Raw genomic sequence first — 18,049 nt, 5'->3', positions numbered from 1 at the left:
AACACAATCACAAGTAAAATATTTGAACTAAGACATGCAGAAGTGGAAGTGGCGGGGTCACATTGGAAAAAGTGAAAAATCCTCTTTTCATACTACCTACGCAATGATGCCACCTAGTACAGCTAGATTGTAGCAACAGATGAATATTAATTCAAATTCAAATATATGAACGGGTTTTATGTTTTTGTCTGGAGCAGAGGACTTATGAAGAGAGTTTTTAGCTGTGTTGCCATCTCCGAGGAACTAGAAACATGGTCTGACAATCTTGTCAAATCCCCATGATTTCAATTCTTATAACTTTCCATAACTCTGCAGATTTTTGAACTCAACGGTCGATACTTACTATGATAGAATGCGCTCCTCTACGTCTCTCCTGTGAGAACTGAGAAGCAAAGACAAGAACTATGGCCATCGCTCGGATCAGTAGTTCCAATCGAAGCCCTGTTTCTTCTTCCAAATCCAAGGTTACTCTCTCTCTCTCTCTCTCTCCCTCTCTCTCTAGAAAAATGCTAATTTTGACATATTTTATGCTATAAAAAAATGGGTGTTTGCTCAATGTTAACAGCTTAAGCAGAAGCTGGCATGGGAGTTTAAGAGAAAGCTGGTAAAGCAGAGGCTAATGAGTCTTGACAACAATTACAAGGATGTGAGGATCTTCATTATTACAAGAATCTTCATTTATATTAGTTTTCCATGTTATGTATGACTCACAGTAATCCCTTGTTTTTAATTTTTCAACTATCCCTTTATCTCTGTTTTCTGGGGGTGGATTGCTACTTGCTATTTGACCATTTGTAGTTGTCCGAAGGATAAATTTAAATAATAAGGGCTAATTACACTGAAACGCCTTTGAAAATGCGAAATTACACAGTCCTCAAAAAAGTTTTGAAATTACGATTGCGCTCCCTACGAAAAATCTCCTTTTACGCCTGTCATCTGTTAGGATTTGGATGAAAAATAATGACAATAGCAATAGAAATTACATAAATTTTTAATCCCCCCCTACTTAATAATGGATAAATAAGCGTGTGTGTGTGTGTGTGTGTTTAGGTGTTTGCTGCGTGAAGAAATGTTTTGGTTGGATCTAGACAAAGTTGTTGGCCAGTCACATTTTGCTGAAAACATGCTTTATATTTGGTTACCTTATGTGATGAAGAGAGAGGCAGTTTTAGGCCATTTGGTGTAAGTTGTGTATGTTACCAAGACATCATTTGTTCACTTCATTTTTTTGTCATGTTGTTCAAATCAAGGTTTTAAGTGGGACAATCCCTTCTACATTATTACCACGCCTTTTTGCCCCTTGATGACTTCCGTCAATCATATTTATTCTGTTGCTGTACTGCTAATTCTTGGATCAGCTTTTGACAAATTCGTTTAAATACTCGAGCAGGGAGAATCCGTAATTAATGCAAGACCTATTACATGGTAAGCTACTAAGCTTAATGTTATAAATTCTTACAAAGATTATCTTCCACGAGGAAGTGGTTCTCATAACTGTATTTGTTTTCTTGTACAATTTTTCTCTGTTCTTACAGTCATCCACCCAAGGTGGAGACAACTAGTGATCATCATAGCCGTGACAGTGTCACAACCTCAGCTATGGAGAGAGCAAAAGAGGTCCAAGCAAATCTGTCCCCACATTTTCCTAGTTTTTTGAAACTTATGCTCAGATCACACGTCTCTGGTGGATTCTGGCTGGTGAGTTGATGTTGTATGCACGCTCTGGAAATGAGGGAAGAACTTCTCAATACCAGCTTTCTTTACATTACAGGGTTTGCCGAAAAAGTTCTGTGATGGCCATCTACCGAAGGGTGATGAAATGATGGTTTTGGTTGATGAAAATGAAGAAGAGTACCATGTAAAGTACTTGGTGCATAAAACGGGACTAAGCGGTGGATGGAGAGGTTTCTCCATTGAACACAAATTGCTCGAGGGCGATGTTGTGGTTTTTCAACTGATCAAGCCATGCAAGTTTAAGGTAATTTATACCTTTAGTCTCAATCTTATTATATCCTTGTTTTTGTTTGTTTCCATTTTTGTTGTTGGAAGTTCATATGAGTGTGAGAGGTAAGAGGTGATCGGTGTAAGCGTTCCAAGTTTCAAGCATTTCATCTTGTGTGTTGAAAAGTTTTCGTTGACTGTCTGCTGGTTTGTTTTATTAAGCTGTACATTGTGAGAGCAAGAAGATTATCGGAAGTTGATGGGGCTATTACCCTTCTAAACCTAGATTTTCAAACCGGGCCAATCAACGCAGGTTTGTGATTCCACATTGCAGTGTTTACTTATATTATTTCTCAGACACCCAAGAAAGGGATCTTACAATTTCACTGAAAATAATGTAGTGAAAATGGAAGAAAAACTGGAAGAAAATGCAGGGATTAGTGAAACAGCCGCGGAGAAATATATGGAGCCTCTTGCAGTGGATAATAGCCAAAAGAATGATGGTGGATCAATTCCTATGAATCAGCCTGCTCCAGATCAATCTGGTGATGGTGGCGAAAGTTTCGGTCCAGAAATCATGGATGGCATCAAGTTTGCAGAGTCTCTTCTCAGTTTCAAAGACGTAGGGTGCTTTGAAGATTTCAACATTCACGTCGACGGCCTAGTTCTCGACTCTGAGCTACCAATGCATCTCAGAACAAAGTACTATGAGCTCTGCCGCAGCCAAAGCTCGTTTCTTCACGAGAAAGTTATCCCGGGCCTTAACAGTAAGTTGGCTGCTGGTATGATCTTAGAGACGATCAACATAGCTGATGCTATCCGAGTGGCTAATCCTAACATGGGTTCTAATCACTTTGAAAGTTGGGACAAAACTCTGAAAGCTTTTGATGATTTAGGAATGACGGTTGGTTTTTTACGTGCGCGGATACATAAACTAGTAAGTCTTTCTTGTGAATCCCAAACTGTTATTGAACTGAAGAGAACTGAGAGAGCTGCAGCAGAGGATGAGATGAGAAGCCTCAACGAGAAACTTTCGAACATTAGATTGTTGATAGAAAAACTAGATTCCGAGATTGCTGCCCTTAAAGTGAAAAATGAGGAGCTTGGTTTTTTGTTTAAGGAGGTCGCTGGTGCTCCATGGTGAGAGCTCTCTCATTCGTCAGTTAGCTTAGATAGTTGTCCTCGTGGACATCGCAAAGTTAATAGCAATACAAATTTCTGACGATGTAATGTTTTCTTTTGTTCGTCCCAAAGATTGGTAGGACAACCCAAATGCAGAAACAGTACTAGGCTGTATATCTTTTGTGAATTTGTTATGTAGTCTATCTGCTGACAAGGTTTATGAGCATATATTTTTGGTTCCTTGAAATATGTCTGGTTTCTTGTATTTGGACAAGAAATGCGACCCACTTAGAACAGGAATATTTAAACCGAGTTAATACAACCCAGGTTCAATTTTTTTCTTACAATGTCAAGCCAAGACCGAACTACTGAATCAGAAAGATTTTACATTGTACACAGGTTAATAGTTGAGGAAGAGGGATCAAAAACAACAACTGACTTTCACTCTACATTAGTCCAAACCTGAAATCAATATTCTCTAACATCAACAGCAGCAGCAACAACATAAAAAATCTTCCTCCCCAACCCCAATGAATATACACCAAAATCAACTAATTCTCACTGGCTATCCCCTCACCTTAAGCCATTTCCGGGATCTTCATTTCATCGATTCTTTCTAAACCTCCATCGCTATTCTTACCCGCTTTCTTAGGTACAATACTATGTGATCTCTTTAGTCCTAATCGCTCCCTCCACCGCCCCGTACTTTTAGCTAACCTCGACGGTCCAATCTCCTCGCAATCATCGTCTCCAGCAAGAAGCTGATCTCTGAGAGTGGGAGTTTTTACGCAGTTCCCTCTCGAGGGCAGCATCTTTCCCTTGCAGAAAAGCTCATCAGCAGAAATCATAGTGTAACTAGGGACAGAAAACTCAAAGTCTGAGGATGCAGGTGCTTCTCTGTAGCTGTTTTCTAGGTTGATGGGGTGTTGAGGATCAGCAAAATCATTTGAGAATGAGATTCTTGGACCCATGTTGTTGTAGAGGCTGTCGTTGCTAAACATGTTTAAGCATTCCATTGGGATTACAAGGAAGCTAGAAGTTAAGGGTATTGATGTTTGTGTTTTCTTCTTCTTTTGGTCTGGTCTTGGAGTTCACATGCAATGTGCTGAGTCCTTATATAGGATAGGAGGTAGAACTTCATGCTTCATCATTTTGATGCACAAAAAATGTCACATTCCATAAAACTCTTGCTCACTTTAGACCCACCAATATTTTAAAATTTAAGTACACTTTTCATTACATCAAACATTGCAAGCAGAATTACACTTAAACCTCATTCGAAAATGCGAAATTATAGTTACACTCCTTCTAAAATTTTTCTTTTACTCCCGACCCCCTTCAGATATGGTTAATTCGATGGAATAAAATTACATATTTTTTCAATTTTGTCTCTCATTTAACATTCTCCATGAATATTTTTGTACTTATAAAGAGATAATGTAATATATATATATATATATATATATGGAGTGAGGTTAAAATCATTATATTTTCTTTTCCCTTTAACTACACAATTATTACATGTGAATGTTAAAATGAGGGGTCCACCGAAATTTATGTAATTATTTTGTTAATATCAACATTTTTCATCCAAACTCTAACGAAAGGGAATCAAGTGTAAATAGTGAATTTTCAAAGGGGTACAAGTATAATTTTTGAACTTCTTTGAAAGAAGTGTAATTTCTCATTTTCAAATGAGGTCCACGTATAATTCACCTTAATACATTTACAATAAACTCAATTATTCTGGTAACAGTAACTCCATCGACATATTAAGAATTTTGGCACAAATTTTTATTAGATCAAACATTTTAAACAAATTACTGCCAAATTATAATATATTTATAAATAATTTTAAGTCTTTAACGAGATCGAAATTCGTGATATTCAAATAAAAAATGAATGAATTTAATCACTAGATCAAGGCAAAGCTAGTGAAATGCATGCTTGATACAAAAACAAGGGAGCAGCCTTTAATCAAAGACTATTTGACTTAATGAAGACAAGATGACCTCAATTATCGCGTTCTTTCGGTGTGGGAAAAGTGAATGCTGCCTATATAATAATCCTCATCAGATCTATTATCATTTTGAATATTATCCTATACTCAAAATTTAACCTTTTATGTTTTCACATTCATGTGCTTTCACCCCAATAAATATTGTTTTCTTCATAACTTATTCCTATATCATGTGGAAAAAACAAAAAGATTCACTGTTACTTTAACCCCCTCCCCCAACAAAAAGGACATAAATTTCTCGTACAACTCAGAGAGTTATAATTGATCCGAGTCGAGATCGTCGATGACTTAGATACCTCTTCATTTGGAGATCTATGTCAGATGGGTTCATTTTCAATCCTCAATTTAGCTGATGGATTAATCTGCAGTACAAATCGTTAAGTATGTTGAGGCAACACTCTACTAGAACCTTTTGATAATTAAATTAGTTCACTTAAAATTATAGTGGAGGCTGCAGAGCTAGACCTCTTAACTAATCAGACCGCCTGACTTGAGTAAACAAGTCGAGGATTCTTGTCCCATCTCATAATTCTTATTATTTTGGAGGGTAAATATGTTTCTCGAGGGATTTTTTAACAAACCCCATCAACTCTATTCCTTTTATTACAAAAAATTTGGATGGATTCAATTTCGATTACTGTTAGGATATTATGCCCTCAAATCATACGTAAGATATACATACAAATTATACATTAACGCATTGATAGATGAAATCGGGACTATAATAATTTTAATTAAAAGTGATCTGTTTTTACCAACTGATCCAACAAACATAAATAGATAAATCGTGTAGCTCAAAGTGAGGAAAACTCCAATGGCATAGGCACATGGGAGCTAATAATAGAAACACAAAATCTAGGCACTGAATTTTGACAAAAGCAATTAAAAATACAAAGTGTGATGGGAAAGATTCCCATTTGAATAGATAGATGGGCAGAACTGGAGGTCACATGGTTGATCTTCCCACTTTGCTCTGGATTAGTAGTCAAAATGTGCTGATTCCCTATACTTATACTCACTGAAGCTGCTAAAAAGTTTGAACTACACATAAAGAAGGGCATAAAAAGGTGGAGGAGACTTAGGACTCTGTTTCTTTTGGTCTCCCATCTACTCAACACACTTTGTCTTTTACTCACTATTCCTATGTTATCTGCTGCTCTTGTTCTCCTCCACCATTTTTGCTATATTATTATTACATCAAGCTATTGTTTTGTGCAAGTGGTTTAGTACACTGTATATATGCTGCTTATATTTACGACACTTCTCCATCATTGTAGTATTATTTTGTGGATAAGTTAGTTTCTGGGTCAGAGATCGTGATGACCAAAATAGTTTGATTCAAAAGTTTTAAAAACTAAAAAAATGAACAGATTTACTAGGAGGTCTCAAGCTAAAACCTTTTATACTTTAGTCAGGTGCAGGATCGAGGGAAATAATCCTCTTAATCAAAATGATGTGTTTTGGCCCAAAATAGTTATAGGTACTTATAGGACAAAATTGTTGTACTTGTAGTGTCCCACATGTTGTGATTTCAATATTCCTAGTGTTGGAAAATTGACGATTATGGGTACGTGAATTCTTGTCTTATTTGACATTTTGAAGTCTTATTTGAGGCAACTTTATCTTTGTGAAAGCTCTTCGTACTAGGTTTCTATCTTAACCTTTATGTCCATTTTTTGATAATAAAGTCGATAGGTGACAGCAAACAGCGCCTGTAGCTCAGTGGATAGAGCGTCTGTTTCCTAAGCAGAAAGTCGTAGGTTCGACCCCTACCTGGCGCGATTAATTTATATTGTTTTTTCCCCGTAGATAGATTTTTCCTCTTTAATTTTGTTTCCAGCACTAAACCCTAGTTTCCATATTCGCCGTACACGCACCCTCAATTCCCAAATTTCTTTAATAGAAACTCGATTAATTTATTTTTGCTTGCTTCAGTTCAATTCCGGCAAGCAGATATGAAGACATTCGACGTCGGCGGTGCCACTCTATCTCTTGCTCTCTTCGCCGATGTCACCAACTCCAAGTACGCTTCTCTTCTTTTCTGTCAACGTCTGTCCATTGCAATTGCAGAATTGTCACTTTAAGTTTTTTTTTTTTTTTTTCCTTTCTCTCACTTTCTGTTTCTTTTGGAAATATTGAATAAATTTTGCTTATTCGCGAAGAAATATATTGCTGCTGTACTTGGTAATTGAAGATGCCATTTCATGTTTATTTTTACTTGCTGGCAATTTGAAAGTTTCAGTTCATTGGATGAGAAAATTAAAAGTTGTGGTAGAATACATTTGTTTCCAGAATTATGGGTTTGCGGTTTTGGTTTAATTTCTGAACTTCTACTTGTTCCTATGATTCAAGGTCTTACCTGAAAGTATTCAGAAACTATGATAATTCTCATAATACCAGCTGAATTTGATTGAATTTGCTATTTGCTGCTTCTGTTTTTCTTGGGATGACGAGTCTTGTTTCCAGCGTTGCGCGTTTGGATTGCCAATCCAGCAGTAATCAAATTTTGTACCACGATGGAGACTATCCTCATCATATGGCTAAGAAACCGTGTGATGCAATGAAACAAAGTTGTTTCTGTTTCAGCTATGAAACTGTGTCATTCATATACTCCTTGTGCTGCATGTCCGTTTTGGCAGTGAACATCTCACTGTTATGGCTTGACGGAAATCTTTAAAGCTCACAGTGTTTGTATGCAGAGAACTTCTGGATTTGATGCAAGCGGGAACTTTGGAACCAGAAGTAGCATTTCTCAATGCTTCACTAGTAAGTGGAAGGCGTTATGAAATTAACTCGTCCTCATTTTTGTAGTTTTGGTTCCCTGATATTTATCACTTGCAATTGAGATAGATACCAGATGTTTTCCCTGTTCTTGCTTCTGCATATAAGACGCATGTAGCTAAGTCACGAGAGTCGTTGACGACCCGCACTCTTCATTCAGAGATTGTTTACAATTACTCGGGCTCTAAACATGTAAGAAAGGTTTTTTTTCCTCATCGATCATCCTTTGTGTATTTTGTACTTGAGTTATATCTTTCTACTGCTTGTACCAGATATCAGAGTCCTTAAAAAGGTGCGGCATATCTGACAGCACGAGTTACATTCTTGTAGCTCGTTTTGGTGCTTCCTCTGATGAGGTGAGACTGTTGCATTCATGAATTATGAATTTGCCATCTCCCATCACTTTTTGAGCTTTTCTTTGCTTCACATAAAAGACTGATAAGGAAAATAACTTCACTGTTGTGCCCCAGATGACAGTCATAAAGGGACTTGTCAAGGGGACTGAGATGGGGTTGGAGGAATTGGCAGGGCGAGCTGATCAATCCCAGATACAGAAGGTTTGTTCTACTCTCTCTCTCTCTCTCGCTCCCTCCGTTGATATGTGTGTGCAGTGCTAATTTTATAGTAACATGTTGTATTCTACATTGGTGATTGATCGGAGTATTTATGTTTGTTTTGGATCCACCAGCACTATAAAATATCAGCGTTGGAGTTGGGGATATCTTCAGTATCAGATGCCATAACATGCAGGATTGCTGCACGCGATGCGTTGTGAGGAGAAAATCTGCATCTGCTGTATAATTTTGTACCATGATTTTCCCTTTATTGGATTGATGTCTGCTGAAACTTAGGAGATGAAGATGCCACTTAAAACCATGTTCTTTCGGAGTGACCTTAATCTAATTTATCTAGGAACTTCATTCATAGAAGTTGTCACAAAAATGCATTTTGAAAGAATACTTGCACAATATGATTCCACATTTCCTTTGTTTTTCAACCATCTCTTTTATATATTCATCTTTTTTGAAGAAAAAGGGACAGATTTGATTATTATCATGATGAAATTATAGTACGAACTCTTATATGTCAATTACTTTGGTCTGAACTAATCAATCTTCATTTATATTAATGGAGACTCACATACTTATTCTCAATCAATTATTACATCCATTGGTAAAGCAATCTTTACATCAATTTAAAGAACTAAATATATAAATCTTTCATAAGAAAATCTATCCTTATGATTGAACCAACATAATAGGAAATTGTAGTCTAAATCAAAGTTTAGTTAGATTAAAAGTAATTGCATGACAAATGTATCAGTGCAACATTTTTAAAAAGAAAATGATTAAGCACATAGTAAATATATTTACATATATTATTTAATTGAGTCCATTTCCATTAATCAAATTGATGGGAATAAGAATTTTTTTGGGGCAAAATGTTTATTTATGCACTGCATCTTGATGTGCAAGGGCAAAACATAGTGTGACATCACAAATCTGAGTCAGTAGACCCCAAAAACTTGCCATCAAACTAATCAAAGAAGAAAAGAATGTAGCTGGCATCAACCTGCAGGCTGCAGCTTTGATATGACTCAAAAACAAAACACGGTTGATTTTAAAAGCGCACTGACATGAATTGAAAGCCTCATCATCATTATTACCAGTAAAGTCGTGTGGGGGAATAATATTTGATTGAATCACATGTTAAATATGCGAGTGTTGGTTGACTCAATTAGACACGTTCAAGTCCAAACTTAGGAATATACCTCTTTAACGTTATCCATATCAGGTGAAGCCAATGGACCCCATTTAGGAAGAATTTTTATACTTATCTTTTTTGCTTTTTTTAATTCTAATTTCCTTTTTGGCCGACATAAAAGTTTGTATACAATATTCAATAAGTTCAGACTTTCTTTCTTTTCTTACGTAATTTTATATAATCTTAATGTGTTGTCTCTTAACTTGTGGGAGCAAATTATTACTTTAATAGTAGAAAAGTAGTTTTAGAAGTACTTTGGAAAACTATGAAAAGTGTGAGAATATGAGTTTCGAATTTAGATTCACAATCAAATAATCAATAAGGTTGAATACTTAAAAAGATTTATAGTTGAAGAACGGCTATCCCAATACTTTAAATCTAGATTAGATAATCTGAATTAATCATATAACTAATATTTTATCTATATTTATCTATCCCTCGATATTATATTTTGTACCGCTAATTTTTCTGTTATTAATTATGTATCGTCCTAACAATTTCAAATAAAAATTCATAAAAGTGTAGTTATATTTCCCCCTATAACATTCTTGTATGTCCCATAAACTGCAATTTACAGGCAACATCATCTTATCTAACTCTTCTTCTTTTGGTACATCTCTCTCTCTCTTAAGTAAAAGTATACTGAGGACTAACTACAAAAGAGAGAGCAACTCAAATTTGAACTCAAAATTTTTCAAAAAAGAGCAGCCCCTGTAACTGTAATTAATAATGCACCACATTATTATTATTAAGGATAATTATACTCCCATCTCTTGAGATTTGGTTTAGTACATATAAATTTTTCATAGTTTAAAAAATTATATGTAACACTCCAGAGGTTTGATTTCGTTTAACATATAAGTGTCCCGTTAGTAAAAAATTCATTAAATTTGTTAGACGTAAGCAAACCTCAAAAATGCTAGATATAATTTTTCAGACTATAAAAAATTTACGTGTAATTACACCAAACGTGAATAAAAGTGTAATTATCCTCTTTCTTCTTCATCTTCTTCTTATTATACATGAACATGAACACTCCCGCCATTAGCAGAGTCCGCTGAATCCCCACTGAACCCCGTCATCCCCATCCACTCTTCAATCTCATTTTCTCCCATCATCATCTCCCATAAATCCTTCTCGTTATTGCTGTTACTCGTCGACCCAATTTCCGACGCTCCTTCATTTTCATGCAGTCTCTTCTTCCGCAGTTCAGTCCGATTAGTCCCCACATTTTCCTGATGCTGAAGCCCCACCGGCGCCGCCAGTGTGGTGTAGTCGGCGAAGGGGAAATTGAGCTTAGCTCTAGGACCGCGGAACTCAATCGCCGCTCTATCGTAAGCACGCGCTGCATCCTCCGCCGTCTCAAAGGTCCCGAGCCAAACACGCTGGGCCCTGCGCGGGTCCCTTATCTCCGCCGCCCATTTCCCCCACGGCCGCTGCCTCACACCCCTGTAATTCTTCTTTTTCCTCTTCTTCGCGGCCGGCGGACCACTGCTGCTACTGTTATTAATACTCTTTTCCTCCTCAAAGAAATTACAGCCCAAACACCCCTTTATCCTGCAAAACCCGCAAGTCTCCATCTCTTGAGAAACAGATAAAAACCTGTCAGAAGCGGCAGCCCCAGCGGAGGAGGAGCGTAGTGAATGCGACCAAATATCAAAGTCATGGGTGGCAGTCCCTGCTATGACAGTCTCTAAGGCAGCCACCATGATGGAAACTTCGTCTTCACAGCTTAGCCGGGGCGGACGGTGGTCCATGGAGCTGCTGCTGCTGCTGCTGCTGCTGTTCCTGTCTTCTTGCTTGGTTCTTTTACTTGACCCGTGCATGTGTTCCGACTGTAAGAGCTGACTATGTGAAGAAATTGTTTTGAAGCCTAATAGGGTCAAACATATATATATGTATATATAAAAGTAAATGTAGGAGTCTGAAACACTACTTTTACACGGGGTAGTTTGATCTGGTCGTAGTAGAGTAGAGAGAAGCTGGCAGTGTTGGAACGTGGGGAATTGATGGTGATGAATTGTGGTGTAAGAATGATGAGGTGGCAGTGTGAGTTCATGTTCACACGGTTGCATCACTTTTGACTGTCAAATTGTAGACGGTGGGGAAAAGGGTCAAAGAGATTTATGAAAATGAAAAGTGAAGAGAATGGGGCAATGGCTGGTGGGTTTATGATAAGATGAGAGAGCAATGGGGTTGTGGGTTTTATTTTTCTCACTTCAGACAACAATGTCCACTCCTACACTCCACTTAAATTCACTTCATGTCCCAACTTTCTATTTTTTACTATTTTTATTTTGAAATGGCTATCATTTTGTATTCAATTCTAAGATTTTTATATTTTTTAAGATAAATTGTATAATACTCTCCTTTTATTTGATAAAAATAGTGTGAAAATCCCCTATATTAATTTAATAGGCAAAAACCTCTTATATTTTGTAAAATACACCACAAAATCCCATCTCTATTAAAAACAAATGGAGAGTCGCTTTCATACGCCTTTTAGAGGATTACTTTTAAGTATGTAAATGTTTATTTTGTCCCTTTTCTTTCATATTTAAATATATTTTAAATTAATCTACTTATGTTATTTTATTTATATATCTTATTATATATTTAATTAATTAAATTATTTATTGAGTCCAAATACATTACAATAAATTATATTTATTATGAATAGTATTAATTTAAATATAGAACAACTAAACAGTATACAAAATTAAAATTTTTAATTTAAAAAACACAATACAAATTTAATATTCTAAAATTATTATAAATTAAAAATTCATATAAAATATAAAAATCACTTATAATAATTATATATTATTAATTAAATTAAATTAGTATTAATAAAATATATTTTAATAAATTTTATTTTTATAAGATATACTAATTAAATATCAAAATACCAACAAATTATATTAATTATTTTAAATTATTTATTTAAAAAATTAAGCAAAAACTCCTTTTATTTTTTAAAATATTGCATACTCTCCCATTCCATTAAGTAAGTTTAACGGTGTTAAATTTTATTCTAAATTACCGATTATACTTTTCTTATATCAACCATTGATCTCAATAATTAGAAATAAACAACTCAAATTTTAAATATTTAAAATATTTTTTTTTTATTTATATAGTTAGTTATAATATAGTATATATATATATATATTATAATATATATATATTCTAGTGTATATATAACTAACTATATAAATAAAAAAAAAATATTTTAAATATTTAAAATTTGAGTTGTTTATTTCTAATTATTGAGATCAATGGTTGATATAAGAAAAGTATAATCGGTAATTTAGAATAAAATTTAACACCGTTAAACTTACTTAATGGAATGGGAGAGTATGCAATATTTTAAAAAATAAAAGGAGTTTTTGCTTAATTTTTTAACGCATGGAGCTTTTAGCTAAATTTTAAAAACATAGGGGGACTTTACGCAATTTCTCCTATTCTTTATAGTAGAAAATTTAGGGAGTGTTTGCAAACACTTTTATTTTTATATTTGTAAAAAAAATTAAAAGTGGATAGTGTTTGTAAAAAAAAAGTAAAAAATAGATAAAAATTAAATTCGATAGTGTTTGAAAAAAGATCACTTCTAAAATCAACAAAATTGGTTAAAGACCAATTTTGTCCTTATGTGTTAAAAAAGATACTTTCTTTTGCTTATTATTTCACTTGTTTGTCAATAGTAATTATTTTTTAGCAAAAAACAACAAATTATATTTGATTAATATGTTTCATATTTATTTTTTAAAAATATTACAAAAAGAATTGTTAATTCAAATAATAATATATGACCAGAATAATATAATAATATGTGACCGGAATAATATAATTTGATGATATAGCAAATAAAATATAAAAAATTTAAAATATTAAACATGTGAAAGTGTAAATTTGATTATTGTTAAATTATTCAAATTATCTGAAAACACCAATATCAACTTTCAATATATAATTTTAAAAATAAATTAAAAACAATAAAGTTGAATTAAGATTATAATAATAGCAGTAAAATAATCAAAATAAAATTGAATTTATTTACAAAAAAGTCAAATCAACTAAAAGCATTCCCAAAATGCTTATAACTTTTGGCCTAAAGGCTTTTTTTTTTTTTATAGTAATTTTAGAAGTAGAAGCCGACATCTCAAACACTTTTAAGAGTCAGAACCTAAAAAGTATTTTACTGAAACTCTCGCAAACACCCTCATAATATGATTTTTTTTTAAAAAAAAAGAGTCAAAGAGAGGGGAAACGGGAAGAAAAAGGTTAAAGTAAAAAATAAAAGAAGAAATTAAAGAAAAAGAGAGCGAGAAGATTGAATCGAAGGTAAGCAGTTCCGATTTGAAAAAATGTGTATGATAGAGCCGAATCAAACGAATCACATTGCAAGTGTGTGATTCATCACTTTTTTTAAATTTTATACGTCAATCATATGACAAATGTAATATACTTACTATATAATTAATTTAAATTTGATCAAACCCCACGTTTTCTAGTTACATTCCCATGTCTTGGAAAGAACAGCTACGCTGTCGGAACCGAAAAGTTGGGAAGAGGATGAACAACTCTGAAAATAGTAAAAGGTTGTGGTTAAATCATGCTTTCATTTCCTGGAAGCTAATAGCAATAAAAGTTATACAAGCAAAGCACCTACAAATTGTACACCTGACATTCCTTCGAAACATGAGTGCTACAAATATCTAATTATTTCTTCCTTTTACAACAATGCAAAAATCAACTAACATTTGGCAGACAAACCTACAACACCTTGCAGTGTCCAAAGATACTTCGCGAGCGGGCTAAACGTACTTCTCCAAATAGTGTGGTTTCCAACTAATCATCGTCAGAATCTGTGAAGGGATTGAGAAGTGTAAGTAGAGATTGATGTAAAGGCGAAACGATCTGAAAATTTGACCTGATAATAAATTTAAGAACCTAAGAAGTTCATAAAGGTTTCTTATTTGTGAAACGTTTTCATTATAGTAGGAAGACGATGGACTTGACTTGAAGCTAACTAATGCTGACCTGATCGAATATCTTCCCCAACTTTTCCTCTATTTTTGAGCTGTCTTGTGATCATCGAGGAAATGAGAATCCACCAGTAAATGTGAAAAACAAGCAGGGTCAGTAACATTGTGTTGTAGAGGTAGTATAAGGTAGCCAAGTATGTGTCTGACAAGATCAAGACTGCGCATGAGTAGAAACTGAGGAAAAGCAGCCAACAATATGATTAGAGGAAGGGAAAATGTGTAATATCTGAAAGAGCTCACGGAGGATTATTTATGAACCAACCTTGACGACCTTATGATCCAAAATGGAAAGATTATGAGCCGTAGTACAAGCCATGATACGGCAAACAAACCAAAGCACACACTAGCTCCCACCTCTTTCCCAGAGTATTTGAAAACTTTAGCAGCTTCGAGGAACACATCACTAGCATCATGCAATGCAAGAACTACTGCTCCTATCCGAAAGAATCTAATGCACAGTACATCCAAGTAAATGTTGTAACAATGATCTTAATTATATTCAGCAACCATAAGCAGTAGATGGAGCAATAAAAATACCTCGTAATGTATGATAAAGATATTAGGATCACAGTGACAATATGATGTGACATCATAACAGAGAAATCCTTCCGCCGCGTTTCCCAGGTAAGCAGGGCCGCAATGCTATAGCCGTAAAACCCACATTGGCACATGTAGAAAAGTTTTACGGGAAGCCTGAAACATCAAGTAAATGCTAATTCAGGTACTGCACAACCCAAACAGAGTGGATACATTGTAAAACATGCAAATGGTGAAGTTCGTGCAGCCCCATGGGCACATGAGAGAAAATATATAGAAGAATATTCCTCAACATTAGGAAGGATCGAAAGAGCTTCTGAACATAGTTAGAGCAGCATCCATGAGAAGCAGCTGGCATGCTGCATCACAAACCTCTCAAAATAATTAAAGTAATTCTAGATTAACAGTCATAGTGGAAAATGTTTCAGGCCCACATGGGCAAAGAACTCTCTAAAATGTAAAAGAGTAACAGGCAAAGATTCACAATTGACTACATCTGTCCTTACTAGAGAATATGAACAATAAGATCCATGAGCTTATTCCAAGGAGACCTTTAGTAAGATATAGAACTTACTTCAATTCTTGATCAGGCCATCCTGTGAAGTATGCCTCTATATCACTAAACCATGGTTCTGGGTAGATATTTGTCAAGATGCAAAACTCAGCAGTACCATAGTATGTAAGCTTCCACATTGACTCTGAACATTTTGCTATTTTTGCCCTCGTCTCCTCATTAAGTTTGAGGTGATTGCTACCTCCACTCAACAACCAGATCGCAAGCCTCTGGAATAGATGGAATCAATTGTCAGAAAGGAAAAGATTTCCAGATAGTGACAACATATTTCCAATTATCTTCACTTCTTTTAACGGACTTTTCTATAAAATTAACCTAAACATTTATCCCGTAGAAGAATGTATCAAATGAAGTTTCAGACTGGACACTTAAGCAATGAAGAAAGGTTCAATGTAGATCCAATTACAACATATTTACATTCAAATAGTTACTTGGATAACTAGTTATCTGGTATTATTGGAATATAGTCTCCAATTCAGATTGCTTTATCCTCGTAAAAGATACTATAAAACCAGTAGATAGCCATACTTCATTTGGATCAAATTTAATATAAATTAGAGATTTATCTAGGCATTAGGTATTCAGCATCATACTTTTTTCTTTTAACTCAAGAAACACACTGTATGAACTATATTTTACAAGATCAGGGGCTGAAATACATAGTTTTTTTTTTATTTCTAGAAAGACTAGAAAAGCAACGGAGAAAGTAAACTCAGGACTCTTTCCAAATTCAAACAATTTCATTACTTAAGAGTAAGAGTAGACAAAGCATTACTTACTTGTGCTAACCCACTCTTGATGATCAAGAACACAGCAAAGTATGCCAGGGTTTTTCTCCAAATTTAGTGTATCATAATTTAGACAAGACAAATTGAAGTAGTTATACTTCTCCAAACAGTATTCATTAAATGTAACAATATTAACCAGAGTTGGAATGGGAGTAATCAGATATGGGACAATCTACAAACACAACCAACTGCTCTTAAAACAATACTCGCTCTTAAAAAATCAAAACAATTGAGATTTGCATGTTGGTTTTATTCACATCCTGGGAAAAGAATGAAACCGTAACCTTTTCTACATGCTTGATCAATATGAGATTTTCATATCAGAGATTCACATCTAATCTGAATCAGGATACAAAAAGAGTGCTCCAGTCAAAGATGATATACATATTTGTCATACACCAATATTCCAATGGCAGGCGCCAATAATTCAACCAACTTTTGGAACTGCATTAAAGCAAACCATTTCCCAACCAACGCCGCAGCTAGTGCTTGAGCAATTACTTGAATCAGTCTTGAAAACTTAGATAGTGGCTAGTTGCTAAGGCCAATTGTTTGATAATCAAAATCCATAAATCAACTACCTCACTTCTTTTATTAATTTATTCAAAACGCAGCATTATATGCACAATGGAACTTCTCAGTTCACCAATTAACAGAGTCATCATTACTTCCATGTATCTAGCAAATCGCACAAGCTCCCTACTATTGCTCAACTTAGATCGAAAAACCTGCTTCAATTAAATCATGTTTTATATTGCTCAATCACCTCAGTGTGACTCTTACTATATATGTGTAACGACTTCATCAATGGATAAATCACTATCCAGGTGTATTGTAGAGAAGAAAAACTCACCATCTCCCAAATTACAGCTCAAAATGAATCGCAAAAAATGGTAAATTAAACAACACCAAAGATACACCACCAAAATGCATTCGACACATCACCATGCATCCGACTACCAGAAAACATCAAAAACCAAAAAAAAAAAAAAAAACTAACTCTCCGCAGAAAAAAGCTTACGCGAAAGATGAATCTGTCGAGAATGAACCTTGCAGCAACGAACGCAAAAGCGAAGTAGATAGCGAGGAAGAAATGCGAAGCGGAAGGGACGTCATTCTGCGTCCAGATCGGATCCATCAAATGATTCTCAAACGACAGCGCATCAATCAACCGACGTTTGAAATATTCACCTACCGATCGATGTGATCAATCGTCAACTCATGCCAGATCACATGCATTTAGTGTGTAGAAAGTGAAGCAATTCGCATAGTTCCGAAGAAGAAAATCTCAGAAAATTTGAAGCGCGAAATAGCGGAGAAGATAAAAGAGAGAGGAAAGAGAATTGAAGGAGTAGAGTGAATTGAGGGAGTTCTCGTTATGCATGTGGAAGTGCCTCATACTGGGTTGGACCCCACCGCGACCCTCCGCTTGGTGGCCCCCGCGTTACCCTAAATTAACCATCTTTTCTTTCTT

General features: G+C 35.0%; 5 protein-coding genes and 1 non-coding gene across 7 annotated transcripts; 3 read left to right on the top strand and 3 right to left on the bottom strand.

Moving 5' to 3' along the window:
• On the top strand, positions 106-3,306 carry LOC105172726 (B3 domain-containing protein Os01g0234100). Of its 2 annotated transcripts, XM_011094278.2 has the most exons (7): positions 106-464; positions 566-646; positions 1,391-1,425; positions 1,536-1,698; positions 1,772-1,978; positions 2,164-2,254; positions 2,343-3,306. In XM_011094278.2, the coding sequence occupies exons 1-7, from the start codon at positions 405-407 to the stop codon at positions 3,083-3,085; spliced, it is 1,380 nt and encodes a 459-aa protein (XP_011092580.1). In that variant the 5' UTR covers positions 106-404; the 3' UTR covers positions 3,086-3,306. The 2 variants fall into 2 exon arrangements, with proteins under 2 accessions (XP_011092580.1, XP_011092583.1); XM_011094281.2 differs by lacking the exon at positions 106-464 and having other exon boundaries at positions 628-646; positions 1,359-1,425.
• Positions 3,377-4,195, bottom strand: LOC105172723. The gene has a single exon (XM_011094275.2). It carries the CDS (start codon positions 4,077-4,079, stop codon positions 3,642-3,644), a length of 438 nt encoding a protein of 145 aa, XP_011092577.1. The 5' UTR covers positions 4,080-4,195; the 3' UTR covers positions 3,377-3,641.
• On the top strand, positions 6,792-6,864 carry TRNAR-CCU. Its single transcript has one exon. It is a non-coding gene; the product is annotated as a tRNA-Arg (tRNA).
• LOC105172722 (EKC/KEOPS complex subunit Tprkb) lies at positions 6,908-8,882 on the top strand. The gene is made up of 6 exons (XM_011094274.2): positions 6,908-7,106; positions 7,783-7,849; positions 7,934-8,056; positions 8,137-8,220; positions 8,335-8,421; positions 8,553-8,882. Exons 1-6 carry the CDS (start codon positions 7,039-7,041, stop codon positions 8,637-8,639), a joined length of 516 nt encoding a protein of 171 aa, XP_011092576.1. The 5' UTR covers positions 6,908-7,038; the 3' UTR covers positions 8,640-8,882.
• Positions 10,535-11,514, bottom strand: LOC105172721 (ethylene-responsive transcription factor ERF109-like). Its single transcript, XM_011094273.2, has one exon. It carries the CDS (start codon positions 11,452-11,454, stop codon positions 10,645-10,647), a length of 810 nt encoding a protein of 269 aa, XP_011092575.1. The 5' UTR covers positions 11,455-11,514; the 3' UTR covers positions 10,535-10,644.
• On the bottom strand, positions 14,231-17,928 carry LOC105172720 (LAG1 longevity assurance homolog 2). The gene is made up of 6 exons (XM_011094272.2): positions 17,597-17,928; positions 15,788-15,996; positions 15,214-15,369; positions 14,939-15,124; positions 14,672-14,850; positions 14,231-14,496 (listed from the first exon to the last, which is right to left on the bottom strand). The coding sequence occupies exons 1-6, from the start codon at positions 17,711-17,713 to the stop codon at positions 14,480-14,482; spliced, it is 864 nt and encodes a 287-aa protein (XP_011092574.1). The 5' UTR covers positions 17,714-17,928; the 3' UTR covers positions 14,231-14,479.

The sequence above is a fragment of the Sesamum indicum genome, linkage group LG10 (genome assembly GCF_000512975.1).
Source record: "Sesamum indicum cultivar Zhongzhi No. 13 linkage group LG10, S_indicum_v1.0, whole genome shotgun sequence".
Lineage (NCBI taxonomy): Eukaryota > Viridiplantae > Streptophyta > Magnoliopsida > Lamiales > Pedaliaceae > Sesamum > Sesamum indicum.
Note: the sequence above shows the minus strand (reverse complement) of the source record. Positions and strands in the feature narration are given on the sequence as shown.

Coding starts and splice junctions, on each gene's coding strand:
- LOC105172723 (XM_011094275.2), bottom strand. CDS start 4,079: ATGGAATGCTTAAACATGTTTAGCAACGACAGCCTCTACAACAACATG.
- LOC105172722 (XM_011094274.2), top strand. CDS start 7,039: ATGAAGACATTCGACGTCGGCGGTGCCACTCTATCTCTTGCTCTCTTC. Junction 7,107..7,782: donor GCCGATGTCACCAACTCCAA/GTACGCTTCTCT, acceptor GTTTGTATGCAG/AGAACTTCTGGATTTGATGC. Junction 8,221..8,334: donor TTGGTGCTTCCTCTGATGAG/GTGAGACTGTTG, acceptor GTTGTGCCCCAG/ATGACAGTCATAAAGGGACT.
- LOC105172726 (XM_011094278.2), top strand. CDS start 405: ATGGCCATCGCTCGGATCAGTAGTTCCAATCGAAGCCCTGTTTCTTCT. Junction 1,426..1,535: donor AATGCAAGACCTATTACATG/GTAAGCTACTAA, acceptor CTGTTCTTACAG/TCATCCACCCAAGGTGGAGA. Junction 1,699..1,771: donor TCTCTGGTGGATTCTGGCTG/GTGAGTTGATGT, acceptor TTTACATTACAG/GGTTTGCCGAAAAAGTTCTG.
- LOC105172720 (XM_011094272.2), bottom strand. CDS start 17,713: ATGGATCCGATCTGGACGCAGAATGACGTCCCTTCCGCTTCGCATTTC. Junction 15,997..17,596: donor TCGACAGATTCATCTTTCGC/GTAAGCTTTTTT, acceptor CATCTATTCCAG/AGGCTTGCGATCTGGTTGTT. Junction 15,125..15,213: donor TCTTTATCATACATTACGAG/GTATTTTTATTG, acceptor ACTGTGCATTAG/ATTCTTTCGGATAGGAGCAG.
- LOC105172721 (XM_011094273.2), bottom strand. CDS start 11,454: ATGCACGGGTCAAGTAAAAGAACCAAGCAAGAAGACAGGAACAGCAGC.